Raw genomic sequence first — 9,034 nt, 5'->3', positions numbered from 1 at the left:
GTCGACTGTTGTGACGCATCCCTAAACAGAAAGCGGCACAGAAAAAGATAGACATATAAAAAGACTCCAACAAAATTCTAAAGAACAGAAAAAGGGGAACAAGACAGGAATATTTTGGAATATTGAGAACAAAACATTGGACAAAGGAGGGAGAAGGTGTCAATGACAGAGAGGGAGAGAGAAAGAGGGAGGGGGAGTCTGCAAGCGAGATACGCTCATTCGCTCACGAGACAGACCGAGGGAGAGAGGGAGAGAGAAAGAGTGCAAGCCACTATCATTCGTTCCTGGCTCCACACGGGAACACAGCATCCCTGGAACACGGAATCTGGCGGGCTGGGAAACGCAGAGATGGGAATGCACTGGGATGGAAAAAAAAGAGGGGAATAAATATTGCCTTCCATCTGTTGGTCTTCCTCACTCATCTGTCATCCACTCTCACTTTTTCTGTTTCTGAGGAGAACTTCTTCAGAACCTCCAGTGAAAACACATACATATAGAGATATATCTATAACAATCCTATACATATATCAATATACAGTATGCCTGTTTTCATAAACAGCATCTGGGTAAGATTCTGGATTCACATTCTGTGCTTCACCAACATTTCCTTCAATATAGGAAGATGATATGTTGCTTTCTGAGACGTGTGAGTGTGTGTCTGCACCATGCTCTGAGATTCTTCTTTATCCACATAAAGAAAGACAGAGAGACAGAGAGACAGAGAGACAGAGAGAAAGAGAGAGAGAGAGAGAGAGAGAGAGCTTAGATCAGGTGCTTTGCAGGCTTGTTGGGAGCTGGATTAGGTGTGGTGTTGTGTCTTTTAGTATGAGTGTGTGTGTGATTTTTGTTGTGTGTGGTTTATATGTGAGGAAACAAGAACAGAAATGCTTAGAACCCTCTTTGTGTGTGTTTGTGAATGTAACTAGCTTTAGTTTGGGGACAAATGTGTCCCCAGAAGTTAAAATCTGACTTTGGGGGCATCTGTAATTGGAAAAAAAACGATTCATGAATAGTTTTTTTTTTTTAGTAATAGTTTCCTTTTAGGGGTAGGCTTGGGGTTACGGCTGGTCTGTAGTAATTAAAATGAGCTTAGAATAAAAACAATAGAAGAATTTGGTATATCCTCGTTAGCTAAGCAAATGTGTATGTGTGTGTAAGTGTGTTTGTCTATGTGCATGATAGATTTAGAAGGACAGCAAAGGCAAAAGAGTTGTTAAAGCAGCAAAACAAGAAAAAAGAGGCCTCAAACAAATCTAACGTTATTTCTCAGAGGGTGATCTTTCATCACTCAGCAGAGATTTATGAATCTCAGTTGCACTTTAAGTGTCAACTTTTGTCCAAGATGTTTCTCCTTAAAATCCTTCGAAGAAATAAAAACAGACACCAATGAGACAAACTGCTGACATAAGGGTATGAAGTTATAAAATAATTGTGGATAGTATAGCTCAGACAATTTCAAATTCATATTGAAATCTGATTTTTGATTGCAGTCTTGGGTATCTGGGCAAATCGGAGCGCATGATCAAAAGTACCCATGTGAGACAGAGCTACAGCCGAGCGTTCAGTCACAGAATAGAGTTCACTATATCAGACTGAATCAAAAAGAAAAACTATTTTATTTATGACCTCTAACTAGGAGTCTAGTCAAATCTAGTTTTTTTAATCCATGTATATTTTACTCACTCTGGTCTAGATCTTGCTGAAACTAGTACATGTATGCAATATCTCACAGTTAAAACACATATACAGTAATTATGACCAACACTGTTTTTAAAATATTCATGCTTTATTACATGTTATAACATGCTAATAATATAGTAATATAAATAAAAGTGTGGATTTGTATGAACAGATCCACAGAATATTCAAAAGTCATTATTTTAGCTATTACTTGGCTCTCTGGAACATTCAATTGTTACTGGTCAATCACGCCATGTAGCGGTCTGATATTATTTTAATAACAACAGCACATCCGGGATAAATTGATATTAGACCGGGTTTACGAGTCATCTTTACTATCTCTACAAGTATGCTAATTAAATCATTTCAACAAGATCAATGTTTCATAACCATTTATTTATTTATTTGGCAAGTAGTCTTGTAATTAGCGGGAAAATGAGCAGTCAGATGGGTAATTTAAGCAAAATAAAACCCAACAGAAAGCAAACCGTAGATGAAATTCAGCTGTTTCTAGAAACTTCTCTCATAATAACATAATTTCAATGCAAATCAATATTTCATGTCCATTTACATATTTCTGTGCTAGGTAGCCATGTAATAAGTAGGACCAGTCAGCCGGTCATTATAACCACCAGTTGACATTATTCTTTACTTAATTACCATTAATTACCATTACTCTGTACATGAGCACTGTAAAAGTGTGACCCAGAAAATCATAGAAGATCTTCAATCATTATCTTTTTCTTCCAGGATTCAACCTAAAAATGAGAATGTATGAACATATTTTTTTGTGTTTTGTCACAGGGGACAGAACTACGCAGAAGAAAGTCACCTTGATTTTGAAAATAAAAAAACAGCAGGAAGACAAATGCAGAACCAAAGACATTTCTCTAAGAGAATAAACCGTGGAAAGCATTGACAATGACTTGTGGAATATCTTTAAATTGTAACATGAGGCGTCTCTTCCTCGCTGGCATAACGCAGTGCTTGGTGAGACAAAGATCGTGGATATGGCTTAATTCTAACATCAACGTGATAACTTCAGGCATCTGAATTGGACAAATCTTTTTGCTGGATATTTCTTGGACAACAGTTTGTCTCAGGGTGAGATCCTCAAATCTGGAGTCTCTCCAAAGGGGAGGAATCTCATTCACTCTCGCTCTCTCCCAGTAGTGATGACAACAGAGAGCGTGTTGTGTGCTGAAGTGGCATGGAAAGCTCTCTTTCTTTCTCTTTCCCTGATGAGGGCTGCTTTTCCTGTATCAGCTTGCTGTTCTTGGACAACAAGTCAACATTGAACTAGCTCTAAACTTGGCGGCAGAAATCTTCATTCAGCAAACTAACTGAAATAAACTCCACTGGTTTAATTCTCCCCTGTGTCTGTGCATTGTTTCATTCTGGGATACACATTGTGGGATTACTAAAACAGGATCATGGCTGCATCTCATCTGTTTTTGAATGCATTTTTGAATGCTATTCTGCTCTTGAGTGGTATTTCTTACAGTCAGAAACCTAACGTTGAAAATACAGGTGTGCAGACGAACAATCGGACGGTTGCGCCATCTGGCGCCCCTGAGGTCACTCTAGCAACCCCGGGGTCAGACGCAGAGGACAAAACTCTATCGCCTGGGAGTCGTTGTTGGGGTTACTTCGATGTGATGGGCCAGTGGGATCCACCGTTTAATTGTAACGCGGGAATTTACCTGTTCTGCTGCGGTTCCTGTTACTATCGGTTCTGTTGTCAGTTCAAGGTTCACAGCCTGGACCAAACGTCTTGTTCCAATTATGACACCCCAGTGTGGGCCAATACGGGCAAGCCAGCAGCCCCAGTAACGGATGTGCAAGAGGAACCGGACCGGGATCGCACTCACATGATTGTGTATATAATCTGTGGAGTGGTGGCCATCATGGTTTTGGTGGGGATCTTCACTAAACTGGGCCTGGAAAAGAGTCAAGGAGGACAGACGGACATGACCAACTCCAGGTGAGGGCATGTGTGAAAATCATAGCTAAGGAGACATAATGCAATACTTAGATATGTTTTGATTATCAACTTTGTCTAAGATGTTAAAATGAAAAATAGACTCAAATGAGAGAACTGTTCACATACAGTAAAAGTATAGAGCTTCAAATTTAATATTGATAGTATAGCTCAGATCATTTAATCTTGGACGAATTTGATAAGAAATGTTTGAGTTCATATTGAAATATGGCTTTTGGCTGCAGACTTTGGTGGCAAATTTGAGCACATTTTGAGACACTGGTGAGGCCTCTTTGAAACTCTAGCTTAGATAATTTGGTTATGGATCAATTTAATGACTAGTGTTTGAGTTTAAATAGAAAACTGACCTTTGGTTGCAGAACTTGTTGTCTTGGCAAATCCAAGCACAGATTGAGACATTGTTGTGATCTCTTCTGAAACTCTAGAGGAAACATCAGATTACTGGGGTCTTATTTACAGGAAAAAAATCTGAAAAGCAGGGAACTAAAACAAAAGTACCCTTTATCTTCTTTTGCTCTCCATTTAATCTGATTGCTGTCCTGGACAAAACAATTATATATTAAGAGATCTCATTTGAGATTTTTCTTTTCTATGGTTGAGAGTACAATCCTAAAAATAAAGCTTCCAGTTAGAACAGAAATTGCTTTAACAACCTAAAGCCACAAGAGAACCTTTTATTGTCTCTGTCTAGTTTTCAAGAACCCAGGAACAAATATACTGATCTGAAGAACCTACATGTCACATTTAAACCTTCTTCCACCATATAGTCAATTCAAGAACCCTAAACAGTGAAAAATGGCTCTTGATTAGGCAAGGGTTCTTTGTTGAACCAAAGAACCATCTAAGAACCATTATTTTTAAGAGTGTATTTACAGTGCTATGAAACTGTACTGGATGCAACTGGTTTAAAAGGACAATGAAATATTCACAATTTTGTACTTCTTTGTTACATGTTCTGACTATATGATGTCTTAGAAAAAAGAAATAACCATTTTAAGAAAGCACTCAACACCACTGTAATGTAAATAAAACTGACACTTTGGTCTCTTTCAGTGCAAGGAAAGCAGAGTGTTTTCCTCCGGGGGCGGGAAGGGGGGAACATCAATCCAAGTATCTGTCTCTCATTCATAATGTGGTATGGCAGACAGACACCACCATGATTTAATGAGGGCTATTGATAAGGGCTGGTAGCATGCCATTGCCCGAGATAGAAAGTGTGTGAGAGTGGGGGGGGGGGGGGGGGGTGGGGGGGGGTGTTTGTATGGGGTTATAGATAATTCGCTGTCTGATGATTTTAGGGGGTGGGGCAGGTTAAACAAAAAAAAATGTGTTCCGTTTTTTACAGCGAAACAAAACAATGAGAAAAAAGGGGGTAAGTGTTGCATGACATGTGCCTGTTAAAGTTTATGCAACCTGGTCTCATTGTGTCACATTACTATACCTAAATTTCTGCAATACGATTTTTCTCGTGGCAGTTTCCTGGTGAAATAAACACTAGAGGCGCTACAACAAGAATTACTTTTACTCCCTTTCACACCAAGAATGAGTAAAACTGCAGATTCTTGTTCATAAACACTTACTTTTTACCTGTTCCTCACACAATGCTATCTTATGATCAGGGGTGTGCAGCGAAATCCGTTATCTGTATTTGCATCTGTATCTGTTCATATGACAAAATTACCTGTATCTGTCTATGGATAGAACCGGGTGTGGGCGGGCCTTAAACTGGAAGTGCGTCAAAACTAAATGAAACACCCATTTTTAAGTGTTACTCTTACATTTATAGTTTCTATTAATAAAATATACCTTGTATATGCCTTTTCATAATTATTCATAATTCATAATTCATAATTATTATTATTATTATTATTATTATAATACAATTATTATTTACAAAAATATTATTGTATTATTTTTTCCTTACCAGGTGAAGCTGAATTTGTAGGCTACTTGAACTGTGGAATATGTTGTGGTTTCTCCTGGTATTTCTGATATTAATATCTGCATTAAACAGAATTTTTGTTTGTTTGTTCATCTATAACAACATTATTCTGGAGGCAAGAGGTGTCAAGTGAATAATAAATACAAATTCAAACATTAAATACAATTTTAATTGAAATTTAATCAATATAGCCTACAACAGGTGAAAGTCCCATAAGTCTATACAATAATAATAATAATAATAATAATAATAATAATAATAATAATAATGTTACATTTATATAGTACCTTACCAGAGTTCAAGAACACTTAACATTTTCAAATTTAGCACAGTTTAAAGAAGAAGAAGAAGAAGAAAGATTGAGCATGTTTCAGTTTCTTTGTTTTACATAAGGAGTAATATTCCTAATAGATGAATACTCTATGGAGCATTTAAACCTTTATGGAGCATTCTAACTTTTTCACAATAAAGTCTTAACCAGATAATAACGTCTTGGTTACTGTCGTAACCTCCATTCCCTGATGGAGGGAAAGAGACGTTGTGTCAATGTAGTGACACTAGGGGTCGCTCTTGGGAGCCCCAAACACCTCTGATCTTTGAGAACAGGCCAATGAGAATTGGCGAGTGGAATTTGCATGCCACTCCCCTGGACATATGGGTATAAAAGGAGCTGGCTCGCAACCACTCATTCAAGTTTTGTGCTGAGGAGCCGAGACAGGGTCCCGGACATTCCAGCGGGTAGTACAGCATTGTGGCAAGAGGGTCACAATGTCTCGTTCCCTCTATCAGGGAATGGAGGTTATGACAGTAACCAAGACGTTCCCCTTCTGTCACTCAATCGATATTGTGTTGATGTAGTGACACTAGGGGTCCTTATGCCAAAATGCCACAACAGCTGAACTGTGTTACGTGAACTGCCGATGCAGGTGCAAGCAAGCAGCTGCGTGCGTAATAGCAGGTGCATCAGTCTGCACGTAGCCTCCCCCAATGCCCCAAAAGACATCATGTAGTTCCCCACACCCCTGAGGGGGGGAAGCGACATAACTAGCATGGGCGCCAGCCGTGGCCTTTTCTCTCTATGTTTTCTCTCCACAGAGTATTAGATTCATCTGGGGCCATCTAACGCTATTACATGCACCACAGAAGGTGTTCTTTTCCTTTCCTATTCTTTCAGGGGGAAAAGACCCCACAGAGACCACATCCTGCCCGAAGGGGAGGTAACGTGGCAATACGTCACGTGGGCTCACCAGCCACACATGGAAGAGGCGCGGTGGTGGGTCCTGCCTCGAAGGGGAGGAGCTCTACAAACACAGCGACCGGGGGAAGAGAGGGCTCTGTCCAAGGGAGATGCGGGTCTGCCGACAGGGAGACCGTACTGCGGAAAATACATCACAGGGTGTTACCGGAGTAACCGGCACCTGTGGAGCACCTACCCCAGTACAGGGCATATTAGCACAGGTACTGGTTCTGGCTGCGGATTCCTCTGCTGAATTCACGAGCCACAGGGCTGGAGAGGAAGGACATCCAGGGTTCACAGGTTCGTGAACTCGCATGGGAGAAGAAGCGCACATATTTGCCTCATGGAGGGGAAAGGCGCTATACGCAAGCGATACACCCGGCCAGCTGTCCCGTATTACCAAACGTACCTGTTCGTACCTGGCAAAACGCAGGACGAAATCGGCTTAACCCGGAGATTGTAAAATTTTGCAAAGGTACTGGGTGTTGCCCAGCCCGCTGCTCTGATGCCCAGATGTCTGCTAGAGAGGTGCCATTGGCCAGTGCCCAAAAGGATGCCACACTCCTTGTAGAGTGTTCTTGTGTTCCCAAAGGGGCAGGCACAGCCTGGGCCTGGTATGCCAGAGCGATGGCATCCACGATCCAGTGGGCAAGCCTCTGTTTGGAGACAGTGTTCCCTTTCCGCTGTCTGCCGAAGCAGACAAAGAGCTGCTCAGATCGTCTAAAGCTGTGCGTGCGATCCAAGTAGATGCGCAAAGCACGCACCGGACACAGCAACGACAGGGCTGGGTCTGCCTCCTCCTGGGGCAGTGCTTGCAGGCTCAACACCTGATCCCTGAAGGGGGTCGTGGGAACATTGGGCACATAGCCCGGCCTGGGTCTCAGGATCACATGAAAGTCTACCGGACAGAACTCCAGGCAGGTATCGCTGACAGAGAACGCCTGCAGGTCCCCAACCCTCTTGATGGAGTGATCCCATGAGGGAACGAGGCTTGGCCTAGGAGGATTCAGCCTCCGGGCGTCTCTCAGGAACCTGTTGATCAGGTTGTGCTTCCCTAAGGACTTACCATCCACTGCATCGTGGTGTGCCACTATGGCGGCCACATACACCTTCAAGGTGGAGGGGGACAGCCGCCCAGGGTCTGTGCAAGTATGCTTACTGGGGGAACACGTATTTGCGCAGCCCCTGGGGCCAGCTGTGTGCCAATGCGTCTGTCCCGAGGGGGGCTCCTGTCAGGGAATACCAGAGCGGGCAGTGCGAGGATTCCCGGGAAGCAAACAGGTCCACCTGTGCTTTGCTGAACCGACTCCAAATCAGCTGGACCACCTGGGGGTGGAGTCTCCACTCTCCGCTGAGTGTTGCCCGCTGTGACAGCGCATCCGCTGTGGTATTGAGGCTGCCCGGAGTGGCCCACAGTGACCTCAGTCGTTGCTGACTCAAGAGCAGGAGATGGCGGGCGAGTTGCGACATGCGACGAGAATGTAAGCCACCTTGGTGATTTATATACGCTACCGTCGCTGTGTTGTCAGTCCGGACCAACACGTGCTTGCCCCGGATCAATGGCAATAGCCTCCGCAGGGCGAGTAGTACAGCCAGCAACTCGAGGCAGTTGATATGCCAACACAGCCACGGTCCTGTCCAAGAGCCAGCGGCAGCATGCCCATTGCACACTGCACCCCAGCCTAATTTGGAGGCGTCTGTCATGACTACGACGCACCTGGACACTTGCTGTAGGGGGATTCCTGCCCGCAGAAACACAAGGTCTGTCCAAGGGCTGAACAAGTGGCAGCAGACCGGCGTGATAGCCACGCGATGTGTGCCGCGGTGCCATGCCCATCTCAGGACTCGAGTCTGAAGCCAGTGCTGAAGCGGTCTCATATGCATCAACCCGAGCAGTGTGACTGCCGCCGAGGATGCCATATGCCCCAGGAGCCTCTGAATGTGTTTCGGAGTGTGGTGAGGAGCCTCGAGGAGCCTCGCTTCGTCCCGAGGTGGCAGTGCTGAAGGGAACCTCGAAGCACTTACCTTGCTCCGCATACCCAGCCTAGGGCGGGTCAGCGACTGAGAAGGGCCTTTTGGGCCGTCCTCGAGACTCGTCACAACCAGCTGGCCGGAGGTGTGGGTGTAGTGGGCCAGGTGTGCGAAGGCGGGGGGCCCTTGCTGCGAGTGTTCG

General features: G+C 43.7%; 1 protein-coding gene across 3 annotated transcripts in view; it reads left to right on the top strand.

Moving 5' to 3' along the window:
* Positions 1-301: 301 nt before the first annotated feature.
* Positions 302-9,034, top strand: part of LOC127450155 (protein shisa-9-like) — a 118,097-nt gene continuing 109,364 nt past the window's right edge. For all 3 annotated transcript variants that reach the window (XR_007898922.1, XM_051713998.1, XM_051713997.1), the window contains exons 1-2: positions 302-566; positions 2,485-3,664. Coding sequence is in view for 2 of the 3 variants with exons in the window: in XM_051713998.1 (XP_051569958.1) it covers positions 3,114-3,664 (551 nt within the window). In the remaining variant the exon portion in view is untranslated. The remainder of the gene's footprint in view (positions 567-2,484; positions 3,665-9,034) is intronic.

Source organism: Myxocyprinus asiaticus, chromosome 13 (genome assembly GCF_019703515.2).
Source record: "Myxocyprinus asiaticus isolate MX2 ecotype Aquarium Trade chromosome 13, UBuf_Myxa_2, whole genome shotgun sequence".
Taxonomy (NCBI): domain Eukaryota; kingdom Metazoa; phylum Chordata; class Actinopteri; order Cypriniformes; family Catostomidae; genus Myxocyprinus; species Myxocyprinus asiaticus.
The sequence above is the reverse complement of the archived record's forward strand: the minus strand, read 5'-3'. Positions and strand labels throughout refer to the sequence as shown.